This window comes from Bos taurus, chromosome 5, assembly GCF_002263795.3.
Source record: "Bos taurus isolate L1 Dominette 01449 registration number 42190680 breed Hereford chromosome 5, ARS-UCD2.0, whole genome shotgun sequence".
In the NCBI taxonomy this organism is placed as follows: Eukaryota; Metazoa; Chordata; class Mammalia; order Artiodactyla; family Bovidae; genus Bos; species Bos taurus.
In genome coordinates, this window is record NC_037332.1 from 57,601,844 (window position 1) to 57,616,675 (window position 14,832).

The 14,832-nt window shown below is 43.7% G+C and overlaps 1 protein-coding gene and 1 non-coding gene across 2 annotated transcripts; one reads left to right on the top strand and one right to left on the bottom strand.

Moving 5' to 3' along the window:
• The first annotated feature begins 6,817 nt into the window (after positions 1-6,817).
• Positions 6,818-7,837, top strand: OR10P25 (olfactory receptor family 10 subfamily P member 25). The gene has a single exon (XM_002687423.1). It carries the CDS (start codon positions 6,818-6,820, stop codon positions 7,835-7,837), a length of 1,020 nt encoding a protein of 339 aa, XP_002687469.1.
• Positions 7,838-9,612: 1,775 nt separating this feature from the next.
• LOC112446881 (small nucleolar RNA SNORA81) lies at positions 9,613-9,735 on the bottom strand. Its single transcript, XR_003034965.1, has one exon. It is a non-coding gene; the product is annotated as a small nucleolar RNA SNORA81 (small nucleolar RNA).
• Positions 9,736-14,832: the final 5,097 nt, after the last annotated feature.

Genomic DNA, 14,832 nt, shown 5'->3' on the forward strand with positions numbered 1-14,832 from the left:
GTTTTTTCATGATCTCTAGGGTGGAGGCCACTATAGTTCTAGTTTCCAGGGTCTAGACCAGTGTGTTAAGTCGCTCAGTCATGTCTGACTCTTTGCGACCCCATGTACTGTAGCCCACCAGGCTCCTCTGTCCATGGGATTCTCCAGGCAAGAATACTGGAGTGGGTTGTCATTCCCTTCTCCAGGGGATCTTCCCTACCCAGGGATCGAACTGGGGTCTCCTGCATTGCAGGTGCCTTCTTTACCTTCTGACATAGCAGGGAAGCCTCTTTCTGGGTCTAACCTAATGTTTTCAGCTGCAACTTGAGACCAGTTTCATTTTCTAATCTTTGTGGGGTTGACTGACAGTCATGGATCCCATTTCTCTTTTTCATATTCTTCTTCAGTTCTTTTTCTCTCTCCTTGACTCTCCTCATGTCCTTCCATCCACACACACTCCAGATACTGCAATCAAACTATTTCTATTTTCACCTGAATAAAAAAATGTTGTTCTGAGAAAGGCCACAGGGCATGATGAAGAAAGCCTGCTTCCTGTCTTCCAGGCTGGAGCAGAGGTCCTCCCGCACCTCTCCACTCAAAGCGGAAACTTCCAAGGCACGTTTCCTTCAGGCCCATACTTTCTTCCATCTCGGTATCTTTTGGGCAGCTTTTTTTGTTTTGATTTTATTGTCTTTCCAGAGTAGGGTGGAAATGGAGGTGGTGAACTCACTCACTGTCTCTATCTCCCCTGATTCATGTGGCCAAATGCTGACTTGTATTATACACCAGACACCGTGTATTGTTATTTAATTCTCCCGACAATCCTGTGAGGTAGGGACTGTCTTTGTTCTATGGATGAGAAAACCTAGTCTCTGAGAGGTCAGAGTCGCACAGCTTGTGAGTGGTGAAGCCGAGAGTCTGACTTGGAGGGTGGTCAGGGCAGGCAGCTAAGGTAGAAAAGACATTGCATTTGGGGTCAGAGGCTTGGGTTTGGATCCTGGCTCCACCACTGACTAATGGGACCTTGGCAAGTCATACCTATTGTGTGTCTCAGCCTCAGCCTTCTCAAGTGCAAAGAATTAATCACGATGCCTGGTTCCCTAGGCAGATGATGGGATTTAAGTAAAGTGATTACTTAACCCAGGGCTGGACTCCGCATTGCTCAGGCAATGTCTACTGTAGCAGAGTAGTATGCACGTGAAAGGCTGCCCTGCGGCTGGCCCCCAGCCAGCCCACCTCCTGCTGCCCAGGCCCTTGTGTCATCATTTCCCCTCCTCTTGAGTAAATGGACGCATCAGGTCCTTGCTACATGGGGCTCACAACAGGGCAGATGCCTTTCCTCTGAGTGAGTGAGGGAGGGAGAGTGTGAGCAAGATCACTGTCACAGTCTTTTTGTAACCCTGACGTGTTAGAGCTAAAATTAAGGGCTCAACTTCTAACTGATTGTGCACAGCAAAAGTAATCGGTGTCACTTTTGAGATTAGATTACAAAAAGCCGCTGACTTTCCTCTTGTTCACTCTCTCCCTCTCTTCATCACTCTCTGACTCAGTCACTCAGAGGGGAGGTAGCTCCCATGGAGTAAGCTGGCATCGATGGTGAGGAACTGGTATTCCCAGCCAGTGAGCCCCTGATGCTTGCCAACAGCTCAGGCGTGAGCTGGGAGCAGCCCTTCTCCCAGGGCAGCCTTGGGACAAGGGGAGCCTGGTTGCCATCTTGACCACAGGCTTGTGGGAGCCCCAGACACCTAGCTAAGTCGCACTCGGGTTTCTGACTCAGAAACCATGAGTTATAAAATGTTTCTTGTTTTAAGTCACTACGTTCTGAGATGACATAGCATGGAAAGCTCTTGAGGGGTGTAGTTTTTCTGGGAGAAGCAGCAGAGACTTCTCAGAGAAGCTGTGTCTGTGCTTGGTTTGGAAGGGCGGACAGGACATAAACTTCAGAAGTGGAGAAAGGTTCTCAGGCAGGGGAACAGCAAGCAGGTGTATTCCAGGAGTGGGAATCTGGTCTGGCAGAAATCACCTGACCTACCTGTGGGCCTAGATGGAGACGTCCTACCTGGGACATGAGTGGGCTCCTCCCTGTCAGGTGCGCTCAGCTCCACTCTCAACTGAACGATCTTGGGTGAACTGAACGAGCTTTTCTAGATCTCAGTTTTCTCCTCTGTGGACTGCAGTTTGAACAAGTATAAGATCTTCAAGGCACCTTCCTTCCACCGTCTCCTCACCCGTACAGCTCAGAGAAGGGACCATGTATAATGCCGTTATTTGGAGATTGACCACACGGGGGCGATGTGATCTCATTTCAACAGCTTCCATATTTAAACTGCTACTCAAAAACAAAACAAAACAAACCCTGCCTTTTTGGGTCCATTGATGGGACTCTATAACACCTGCTTCCTGCTTTTTATTGGTAACTTTTTAAAATTGGAAATTTCAGACATGCTCAACATCGTAAATCTGAAAACAGCCTAAGTGTTCTATTCACAGCCTTTCTATGACCCACGTGTGAAAAATGTGCACTGACAATCAGAAACATTGATTTGTTGACTAAAAAAATTAAACTATTGATAAAAAGAAACATTTACAAAGGCATAAATAGGCATAAATGGTTGAAAATAAATCAGATACTTAATAATACCAAAGTATGTTAAAACAAATTCCATCTTTTTCAATGTTTCATATATGATTTTTATTATTGTGTCATCAGTGGGTCAACAACATACTTAAAAAAATCACAAGCAAAAGTTATGTAACTTATGCACTCCAAGAGCATTTCATCCAAAGCGTATCATTGTTAATACTTTGGTGTATGTCTACCTTAATTATCTCTCTATTTATTTACCTGAATATGTGTTTTATATGGACACTTTGCTGTTTTTATTTTGCTTTTTATCAGCTAATAATACATTGTGAATATTTTTCCATGTCAATAAATCAACTTTTAAAAATAAAAAATTTCTTTTAGAATAGTTTTAGGTTGATAGAAAAATTACAAAGATAATTGACAGAAAAATTGCAAAGTTTTAGATTGACAGAAAAATTGCAATCTCATACACCCTACTTCTGGTTTCCTGTATTAGTAACATGAAATTAAAAGACGCTTACTCCTTGGAAGGAAAGTTATGACCAACCTAGATAGCATATTCAAAAGCAGAGACATTACTTTGCCAACAAAGGTTCGTCTAGTCAAGGCTATGGTTTTTCCTGTGGTCATGTATGGATGTGAGAGTTGGACTGTGAAGAAGGCTGAGCACCGAAGAATTGATGCTTTTGAACTGTGGTGTTGGAGAAGACTCTTGAGAGTCCCTTGGACTGCAAGGAGATCCAACCAGTCCATTGTGAAGGAGATCAGCCCTGGGATTTCTTTGGAAGGAATGATGCTAAAGCTGAAACTCCAGTACTTTGGCCACCTCATGCGAAGAGCTGACTCATTGGAAAAGACCCTGATGCTGGGAGGGATTGGGGGCAGGAGGAGAAGGGGATGACAGAGGATGAGATGTTTGGATGGCATCACTGATTCGATGGACGTGAGTCTGAGTGAACTCCGGGAATTGGTGATGGACAGGGAGGCCTGGCGTGCTGTGATTCATGGGGTTGCAAAGAATCAGACACGACTGAGCAACTGATCTGATCTGAAATTAGTATGATACACTTGTCACAATTGGTAAACTAACTGTGATACATTATTACCTACGATCCATGTTTTATTTAGATTTCTTTAGTTTTTGCCTAATGTCCTTTTATCTCTTCCAGGATACTACAGTACATTTAGCTGTTATGTCTCCTTAGTTTCTCAGAGGTTCCTTGTTTTGGATGACCTTGACAGCTTTAAGGAGTACTGGTGAGATATTTTGTAGTCTGCTCCTGTATTGAAATTTTCTGATGAAGAGACTGCAATTACGGGTTTTAGGAGGAAAGCCAAGAGGTGATGTGCCTTTCACATCAGATCAAAGGTGCACGCTATTACCTGATTTCATGCTACTGATGTTGACCTTGACCATGAAATGGTGTTTTTCAGGCTACTCTGTAAAGTTACTGTTTTTACTGCTTCTTTCCAGAAAGCTCTATGTACAGCCCACACTTAAAGAGTGGGGATTATTCTCCCCTTCCTTGAGGGTGGACTATCTACTTAAGTTGTTTGAATTTTTTTTTTTTTTAATATATTTTGGCTTCACTGCGTGGCATGTGGGACCTTAGTTCCCCTACCAGGTACTGAGTTTTCAGCATTGCAAGGCAGACTCTTAGCCCTAGGACCACCAAGGAAGTCTTGAATTTTTTTTTAAACAAATAATTATCTTTTATTTATTTTTTACAAAAATTATTTTTAATTTATTATTATGTTTTTTGGCTGCCCTGGGTCTTTGTTGGTTTGCTCAGCTTTTGCTAGTTGCGGCAACAGGGGCTACTCTTCGTTTTGGTGTGAGGGCTTCTTTTTGCAGTGGCTTCTCCTGTTGAGGAGCACAGGCTCTAGGCACAATGACTTAGTAGCTGGAATACACTCAGGCTCAGTATTTGTGGGGCACAGGTTTAGTTGCTCCACAGCATGTGGGATCTTCCCAGACCTATTGAACCTGTATTGCCTGCATTGGCAGGTGATTCTTATCTCCTGTGCCACTAGGGAAACCCTGAATTTTTAATAAATAAATGTATTACAACCTAAAATAGAAAAAACCCAAATAAACAAGAGACTGCCTTGAATTAGGAGGATTTCATAGAACTCTGCTGTGCTGTGCTGAGTCCCTCAGTTGTATCCGATTCTTTGTGACCCTATGGACTGCAGCCCACCAGGCGCCTGTGTCCATGGGGATTCTCCAGGCAAGAATACTAGAGTGGGTTGCCATTTCCTTCTCCAGGGGATCTTCCTGACCCAGGAATTGAACTGGGGTCTCCTGCATTGCAGGGGGATTCTTTACCTGGCTGAACTACCATTGAGAGAATCAATTCTTAGGTAGGTTGATAAGAAGTCCAGGGTCCCCGAGGAGGAGAAAGTGGTCTGGGGCTCTTGAGGAGGAGGAGAAGACACAATTTTTTTTCTACATTCCTTAGTCTTAGTCATATAAAATATATATTTTTTTCTTTAAGCCCAGAGTTAAAGATTACACAACAACTCAGTTTAAAGTCTGTACTAAGGATTATATGACAACAATGTATCCTGCTGGAGGACATGTTTCTTTTTCTTGAGAACCTTCTGAATAATCCTGTTACCTTAAAATGTATATTGTGGGGGTGGGTCTGGTAAGACCTTTACAACCTTGAGACATTCTTCTGATTTGCGTAATAACCAACTGAAAAATTATATAACTCTCTTGCTAAGACTAGCAAGAGGGGCACTCTCTGTCCCCTTTCTGATGTCTGTCAGAAGCTTTCTCTGTCCCTTTTTATACTTTAATAAAACTCTGCTGCACAAAAGCTCCTGAGTGATCAAGTCTGGTCCCTGGTCCCGAAGCTAAATCTTCTTTGGAGATCACCAGTCCGACATTGGTCACTGTGAGCTATCACCATGGAAGAGGAGATCACAAGCCAGTCCAGAATTCTTGCCTGGAAAATACCCTGGACAGAGCAGCCTGGAAGTCCATAGTCCATGGAGATATAAAAGTCAGTCACGACCGAATAACTGAGCGCGCACGCACACACACACACACACAACTCTAAACAGGAGATGAACCAGTGGCAAAGAAAGCTTCTTTCTTGGTTGTGTGATACATATCTTTCCAAGGACTGGAATTTCTCTCTGGTCCTTACTATTTGAGCCCTTAGGGTTTGAGGCATCCTCTCTGGTCACTTGTGTTACCCCCCTCCCCCACTGTTGGTGACATTATTCCAGCTGAGATCTGTTTCCTCTTTCTAACATCTTCCTCAGTAGCTAGGGAGCAAGTTGATGCCTGGCGTGGGTTGGGAAGTTCAAGCAGAAGTCAGACCTGTTACTATTTTAGTAGTTTCTTTTCTTTGAATGATTAGCACTGTCTTACAAAAGGATTTTGAGAAAGTGCTGTCCCTGGTTTCTAGACACTGGAAAGAGGAAGCCTAGGGACTCATTGTGGCAGTGGGCAGAGGGCAGCCTCCGGGGCAGTGAGCTGGGCAGTTCAGCAGGTAGACTCTGGCTGGGGAGCTGGAACACAAGATTTCTGAACCCGGTTTCATTCAGGCCTGCCTGAGGGACCCTGGATACATCCCAGACTCTTGCCTTGTGGTATCTGTTTTGTCCTTGAGGTGTGGACTCCAGCCCCCAGGCCCGACTGTAGGGAATTAGAGAGGCTTAGCTGCTGCTTCCTCGTTCCCCGTCATCAGACAGATCCGTCTCCCCCTCTTCAGCCTCCCCTGATAGTTTCCATCCCCACCTCTCCTCTGGGAATCAGGCTCTGGGGGACTGAGCTTCACTCCTGGGCTGCAGGGAGGGCCGACCTAGGGCCATGCGGACTCAGGAGCAAGTAAAAGCCCCACCTGCCTTCTCTCTGAAACCTTGATCTTGTGTCTTGTCTTTCTCTCTCCCGCTCTTGCTCTCACTCCAGCCCTGCCTCCTGCTGGATTCATTTTTCTGCCAGTCTCCTTCTGCCAGCTTTATTTATTCTGTCTGTGCACCCTGCTTTCTGCCCATATCCTCCACTGCTTTCCCAAAGGGGAGATGTTCTCTCTGTCCCATCTCTTTGCTCCCAGAACCCAGAACTTGGTAAGTGGAGCCAGTCCTCTGTGTCTTTCCAGTTCCAGCCTCAAGGAGGGACTGCTATCACCCTCAACTCCCCTTGTTTCTGTCCTTCTGTCCTGAGGGCAATGTCAGCCATCCAGGTGCTGATATATCCACTCCTGACCCCTGGAAGGGTCTCGTGGATCTATCCACATGCCTTCCCTGCTGCAGCTGGAGCCTCTGTTGTTGCCAGGCTGCCCCCTTCACTCCCCCTTCCAGTCTGGCCTTGGGGACACGAGAGGTGGCAATGGCACAGCAGTGACTGAATTTGTTTTGCTGGGGTTCTCAGGTTACGGTTCCCTCTGGGGCCCTCTGTTCTGGGGGGTGCTTCTGGTCTACCTGGTCACCCTGCTGGGCAACTTGCTGATCATCCTCCTCACCCTGGCCGACGCTGCCCTGCACGTGCCCATGTACTTCTTCCTGCGCCACTTCTCCGGGTTGGAGATACTCTACACCATGACTGTGGTCCCCAGGATGCTGGCCGACCTCCTCTCCTCCTGCCCCACCATCCTGCGAGCCAGCTGCTTTACCCAGATGTATTTCTTCTCACTGTTTGGCATCACTGAATGTGGCCTGTTCACTGCCATGGCCTATGACCGCTATGCTGCCATCTGCCGGCCGCTGCATTATAGCACCCTGCTGAACCCGGGAGCCTGTGTGTGTCTGGTGGGTGCCTGCTACCTCATGGGCATCATCACCAGCACCACTTACTCCATCCTCGTCTTTACTTTGCCCTTCCACGGTACCAACATCATCCATCACTTCCTGTGTGACATCCTTCCTGTGCTGAGTCTGGCCAGCGCCAGCACCTTTTGGGGTGAAGTGGGCAATCTTGTCATCACCGTAGTCTTTATCCTGACACCCTTCTCACTGATCATAGTGTCCTATGCCTGTATTCTTGTCACCATCCTGGGGGTCGCGACATCCCAGGGACGTCGAAAAGTCTTCTCTACCTGTTCCTCCCACCTATTTGTGGTCATGCTCTTTTTTGGGACGGGGATCGTTGCCTACATGAGGCTGGGGGCAGGCTCCTCCCAGACCAGGGACCAGATCCTTGCCCTCTTCTACGCGGTTGTCACTCCCATGTTCAACCCTTTCGTCTACACTCTGAGGAACAAGGAGGTCACAGGGGCAATGAGGCGGCTTGTGAAGAAATACCTCTGGAGTCCTTGACCCTCTTCCATTGTTGGAGGGCCTGATCCTTGGAGACTTTCAAGGAAGAGTGAGGAAGAAGCCCCGGCTCTGAGTGGTGTGTCGGGGTCCCTAGCCTGCCCAGCTCGAGTGCAATGTTGCTCAGAGCTTGGCTTCTGCAGCCTGTTCTTTTGGCCCTAATCTGACTTTTTCTTAGGTACAAAGCTGGAGAGACATGCATTGGGTGGAGGCTGAGGAGTGAAGGTGACTGTGCCCATCTCGTGCCATGTTTGAGCACTTTTGGTCTTTCCCGAGGCTTAGGGCCCCCTCCTGGGGCTACGATTTCTGGAGACAGTGCTTTTCTTCCTCTCAGACTCCTCACTGCAAACCTTTCTCTTTCTTGTCAGTTGCCTCTGCTTCTACATGAACGCCTTTACTCCAGGTGGGAGGTCTGACTTGGGTGGAAACAGGGCAGAGAATAGTTTTAATATTTTTGTTATAAAGAAAGCTCATCACCGAAGAATTGATGCTTTTGAACTGTGGTGTTGGAGAAGACTCTTGAGAGTCCCTTGGACTGCAAGGAGATCCAACCAGTTCATCCTAAAGGAAATCAGTCCTGAATATTCACTGGAAGGACTGATGTTGAAGCTGAAACTCCAATACTTTGGCCGCCTGATGCGAAGAGCTGACTCATTTGAAAAGACCCTGATGCTGTGAAAAATTGAAGGCGAGAGGAGAAGGGGATGACAGAGGATGAGATGATTGGATGGCATCATTGACTCAACGGACATGAGTTTGAGTAAACTCCGGGAGTTAGTGATGGACAGGGAAGCCTGGCGTGCCGCAGTCCATGGGGCCGCTAAGAGCCGGACACGACTGAGCAACTGAACTGAACTGAACTGAACTGATTGCTGAATAGATGTCATTATACTTGTGTACTTTTATATTCTTCTGATCATAAAGTTCTAGAAATAGAATTTCTAAGTCAAAATATAGGCACATTTTTTGAGTTTTCAAAACTTATTGCCAAATGCCCTCTAAGAGAGTTTTTGTTGTTTTATGGTCCAGTTGAGAGCAGTCGAATTTCCAGGGCAAGGAAATGGACTAAGAGTCAGGATGGAGCTAAATAATATATATGATTCTCATATACTCCAAATCTGGTTACCTGTATTTTTAACATCTTAAATTAGTATGATGTATTTGTCAGAATTAGTGAACCAATACTGATACATTATTATTACCTAAGATTGACACTTTATTCAGATTTCTCTAGTTTTTGCCTAATATACTTTTATCTCTTTCAAGATACCACAGTACATTTAGCTGTTTTGTCTAAGTTTCTGAGAGGTTCCTTGTCTTGGATGACAATTACATCCAATCTATTCTGAGCATGCAGTTCAATAGTCACTTGTTGATCAGTGGTCAGGTGTTTAGTATATACTTTTGCCTATAAGGAGCCTGAGAACTATTTTGCAATAAGATAATTATTTGCTCCAAAGGGCAAGCCTTGGTTCTCAAAACCTGGATTTAGTTCTCAAATGTGGGTTTGCCTCTTGGACTTACCACAGGGTCCAGTGCCACTGCCACGGAGCTTCTTAGGGTCTGCTGAGTAGTTCAGAAGGTCCAAATGGCAGAACTGAGGCCTGGACCAGCTAGAGAGCCTTTTCATGCTCTGATTGTAAGATATCTGCTAAGTAGTTTGAAGCAGCATATCCATATGAATTATGTGTTTTTTCCCCAATCCAAGATCCTCAGGAGGTCTTTTTCTTTTTTTTTTTTTTTTTCTTTAAAAACTCATTTATTAGATTGGTCTAATGACATATTGCACCAAATCTTAAGACAAAGGACACTGGACATTAAGAAAGAGGTCCACCCCAGTCTTTACAATCTAGTGCAGCTTTTTCTTTTTTTTTTTAAATCATTTATTTATTTTAATTTGGCTGCACTGGGTCTTAGTTGCTGCATGTGGGATCTAGCTCCTTGTCCAGGGATCGAACCCAGGCCCCCTGCATTGGGAGTGCAGAGTCTTAGCCACTGGACCACCAGGGAAGTCCCAGGAGGTCTTTTTCTTACTGTAGAGAGAAAAAGGTAAGGCAGCTTGTGCTTAATATTTGAGGAGATGTCTTGACATTCCCACAGTGGCTTCCCTGGTGGCTCAGACAGTAAAGAATCAGGAAGACCTGGGTTCAGTCCCTGGATTGGGAAGACCCCCTGGAGGAAGAAATGGCAACCCACCCCAGTATTCTTGCCTGAAGAAGCCCCATGGACAGAAGAGACTGGTGGGCTATGCTCCATGGGGTCACAAAGAGTCAGACACAACCAAGGGACTTACACTTGACATCCCCAGACAATCTTCATTGAGTGACACGTCTCTGCATTTGGTGGGACTTATCTCCTGCCCTCTGATGTGAATGTATATCTACCATGCCTACCATCTGCTTCTTTCCAGGTGCTGTCAGCATAGTCTCATGAATATAATGGGTCATGTGGTGTCCTATAGGATGGTGGGATGATCAAGATGCCTGGGGATTAAGTGATGGCACACTGCTAGAGTTGGTATAACTCTGAGGCAAGACAAGAAAGGTGAATTTCTATCCCTGCCCAGAGAAAACATACTAAATCTGGATCGAACCAGTGCCAGGGCAGTGAAAACACAGAATCCTAACCACTGGACTGCCAGAGAGCTCCCTTCCTTGTCTGTTCCCATCTTCCTACTTTCTCTAAACTCACATTATCAGAGGGAGAATTAATCCTGTACAGAATAAAAATACGGGCTCTAGTGTTGAAAGCTCAAGTGTGTTATTCTGTAGCTGTGTTACCTAGGGAAAGTTGTTCAACATCTCTGAGTTTTGTTTCCTTATCTTGTGCAACTAGTATAACTATAGTGTCTACTTAGAGGAAGATACCTGTGAAGCTTAAACTTGGAGGTAGATTTACTGTGATGCTTACCATTCACTTGCATGGACTCCTTAAAAGGGCCAGAAAATTCTAGCAATTGTGTTCCTCTGGTCATATATTTTTACAAAAATTGCATAGTGATATATTTTAACTGCAATCTGTTGTAACTTCTTTTCTTAATATTTATTGATTTGGCTGTACCCTGTCTTAGTTGCAGCATGTGGGATCTAGTTCTCTGACCAGAGATTGAACCCGGGTCTGCATTGGAAATGCAGAGTCTTAGCCATTGGACCACCAGGAAAGTTCTGTAACTTCTTCTTTTTTTTTTTTTTAATTTTATTTTATTTAATCTGTTGTGACTTCTGTCTCTCTCCTCTATGACTTCCTCAGCTCAGTTTCCCCTTGTGATGTGTACTGTTGAAATGTCAATGGATAATTTTAGATCTAAGGCAAAGTTGAGTTGGGGATAGACTGAGTTTGGTAGGATGATAGTGTTTGGATTTATGTTGTTCACAGTTGCTTTTGAGTATAGTTAAGTTATTGGTGGTTGTCCTGATGCAGGAATGACTTCCAGGAATGTGCCTTCTATCCATAGTGTCATATCACTCAGCATTTCAACCCAGAGTGAAGTACCAGATGTTGTGTTATGGTAAAAATGTGTCTGAAGGTGCTTGGCACTGAAAATATACAGGAAATGGAGGAGAAAAAAGATTAGAAATATATGGATAAAGGAGTTAGCATATGGCAAAGAACACTCAAGTCATCACATGTGTAATGTTATAAGCAGGATTTGATTTTCATCCTCTAAGTGAAAAAAGTTCTCTTCTATCAGAAATGCTTTGATAATGCAGGAACATATATAGTTATAAGCCCACCATTTATTTAAAAAATAGGAATGGGGGATTTGATTCAATTCAAATATTTCATTTTGATTGAAATTTGAAGACATGTTTTGAGTGTTTCAATGAAAAAGTAAGAAATCAAAACCACTTTTCATTGATTTGAATGCATACATTTATAAAGGAAGTGAGAGCAAACCTCACTTTATTATGAAAATAATAATAATAAAAATATTTGTATTACATTAATATGAATAAAGATGAATGGTGAAATTATTCTTATATGAGAAGTAAATTATAATAGAAATTTCAAATTGTATTATACTAAAAACAGTTATTCATTATGAGGAACAGATAGATTCGGCATGAAGTATAGGCTCTTGGGGGCTTCCCTTGTGGCTCAGCTGGTAAAGAATCCGCCTGCAATGCAGAAGACTTGGGTTCAACCGCTGGGTTGGGAAGATCCCCTGGAGGAGGGAAAGGCTACCCACTCCAGTATTCTGGCCTGGAGAATTCCATGGACTGTATAGTCCATGGGATCTCGAAGAGTCGGACCTGACTGAGTCACTTTCGCTTTCACTTTCATAGGCTCTTGGAGGCTTCCCAGGTGGCACTAGTGGTAAAGAACCCGCCTGCAAATGCAGGAGACATTAGAGACATGGGTTAAATCCCTGGGTCGGGGTGATCCCCTGGAGGAGGGCATGGTAACCCGCTCCAGTATTCATGGGCTTCCCTGGTGGGTCAGAAGGTAAAGAATCTGCCTGCAATGATGGAGACATGGGTATGATCTCTGGGTCGGGAACATCCCCTGGAGGAGGGCATGGCAATCCACTCCAGTATTCTTGCCTGGAGAATCCCATGCACAGAGGAGCCTGGCAGGCTACAGTCCATAGTGTCGCAAAAAGTCAGACATGACTGAGCATGCACGCACATAGGCTCTCAGATTACTTGATAATCTATATCTAACAAATAAGATTTCCCAAACATTGCAGCAGCAATCTCTCCCACTCCACATGCACTTTTGCTTTTTTAAAAAAATTTTCTGTCATGCTGTGTGGCATATTGGGATCCTAGTTCCCTGACCAGGTATAGGATCCATGTCCCCTGCAGTAGAAGCGGGGAGTCTTAACCACTGGACTACCAAATAAATCCCCATATGCACTTTAAAGATTATTTACTTGATTTATTTGGCTGGGCTGGGTCTCTGTTGCAGCACATGGGATCTCTGCTCTTCCTTGTTAGGATGTGGGATCTTTAGTTGTGGCATGCAGACTCTTAGTTGCCATGTGAGTCATGTGGGATCTATTTCCCAAATTAGGGATTGAACCCAGGCCCCCTTCATTGAGAGCTTGGAGTCTTAGCCACTGGAAGTACCAGAGAGGTAGCCCCTCCCCACTCAATGCACGGCAATGTGACCTTGTAATTCTCCTATATCAGATGGTGGACTCTACCCTTGAATATGGGCTTGCCTTAGTGACCCTCTTGTAACCGGTGGTGGAAATGATGCTGTGTGACTTCCAGGGTTAGGACAACAGAAGCCTCACGGCTTTTGTCTTGGCTTTCGGTTTGGGATGTTTTCTCTTGGAATGCTCCTTCTTGGAAACCAGCAGCTGTGCTGTGAGAAACCCAAGGCTTATGTAGGTCACATGTAGGTGAATAAACCCAGTCATTGCTGGCACCTGACAAGTGAATGAAGAACTGTTAGATGACTGAGAACAGATGACTCTTCTCAGCTGCTCAAGTCCCTTCTAGCTACTGAAACTCTTCTAGCTGATGACAGAGACATTGAGCAGCAGAGAAGAGACATCCTTGGTGTCCTCTTTCTAAACTCCTAGACTATAGAAATTATGAGCACAATAAACTGCCTGTTGCTTTATGCCACTAGATTTAGGGTGGTTTGTTATGTGGCAATAGATAACTTCAATACCACCCAGTTAATGAAGAGGAGTAAGTCACAGAAACACAATGGGAAAAGATTTAGATTTCTTGCTGATTAGACATAAAATACTGACATCAAAGAAGAAAATGTTCAGTGTGTATGAAAGTATGATTGGATATGAAATTCTTTTTCATTATCAATGAGGATTTCCAAGATTACCCTTGTAAATAAAGGAAAGAGCTAGTAAATATAAATATATATTTAGGTATAATTTCAACTATTGGAAAATTTTGAATGACTTTGAAAAAGGTTTTACTTTTTTTTTATCATCCACTTCTGTGAGCAGTTTTTGTTTAGCTCTTCTCTAAATTTTTGGTAGAATTCAGCTGTGAAGCCGTCTGGTCCTGGGCTTTTGTTTGCTGGAAGATTTCTGATTACAGTTTCAATTTCTGTGCTTGTGATGGGTCTGTTAAGATTTTCTATTTTTTCCTGGTTCAGTTTTGGAAAGTTGTACTTTTCTAAGAATTTGCCCATTTCTTCCACGTTGTCCATTTTACTGGCATAAAATTGCTGATAGTAGTCTCTTATGATCCTTTGTATTTCTGTGTTGTCTGTTGTGATCTGTCCATTTTCATTTCTAATTTTGTTGATTTAATTCTTCTTCCTTTGTTTCTTGATGAGTCTGGCTAATGGTTTGTCAATTTTATTTATCTTTTCAAAGAACCAGCTTTTGGCTTTGTTGATTTTTGCTATGGTCTCTTTGTTTCTTTTGCATTTATTTCTGCCCTAATTTTTAAGATTTCTTTCCTTCTACTAACCCTGGGGTTCTTCATTTCTTCCTTTTCTAGTTGCTTCAGGTGTAGAGTTAGGTTATTTATTTGACTTTTTTCTTGTTTCTTGAGGTAAGCGTGTATTGCTATGAACTTTCCCCTTAGCACTGCTTTTACAGTGTCCCATAGGTTTTGGGTTGTTGTGTTTTCATTTTCATTCATTTCTATGCATATTTTGATTTCTTTTTTTGATTTCTTCTGTGATTTGTTGGTTATTCAGTAGGGTGTTGTTCAGGCTCCATATGTTGGCATTTTTAATAGTTTTTCTCCTGTAATTGAGATCTAATCTTACTGCATTGTGGTCAGAAAAGATGCTTGGAGTGATTTCAATTTTTTTGAATTTACTAAGGCTAGATTTATGGCCCAGGATGTGATCTATCCTGGAGAAGATCCATGTGCACTTGAGAAAAAGGTGAAATTCATTGTTTTGGGGTGAAATGTTCTATAGATATCAATTAGGTCTAACTGGTCTATTGTATCATTTAAAGTTTGTGTTTCTTTGTTAATTTTCTGTTTAGTTGATCTATCCATAGGTGTGAGTTGGGTATTAAAGTCTCCCACTATTATTGTGTTATTGTTAATTTCCCCTTT

What these genes read in the sequence shown, in the direction of transcription:
- OR10P25 (XM_002687423.1), top strand. Translation starts at nt 6,818, where the DNA reads ATGCCTTCCCTGCTGCAGCTGGAGCCTCTGTTGTTGCCAGGCTGCCCC.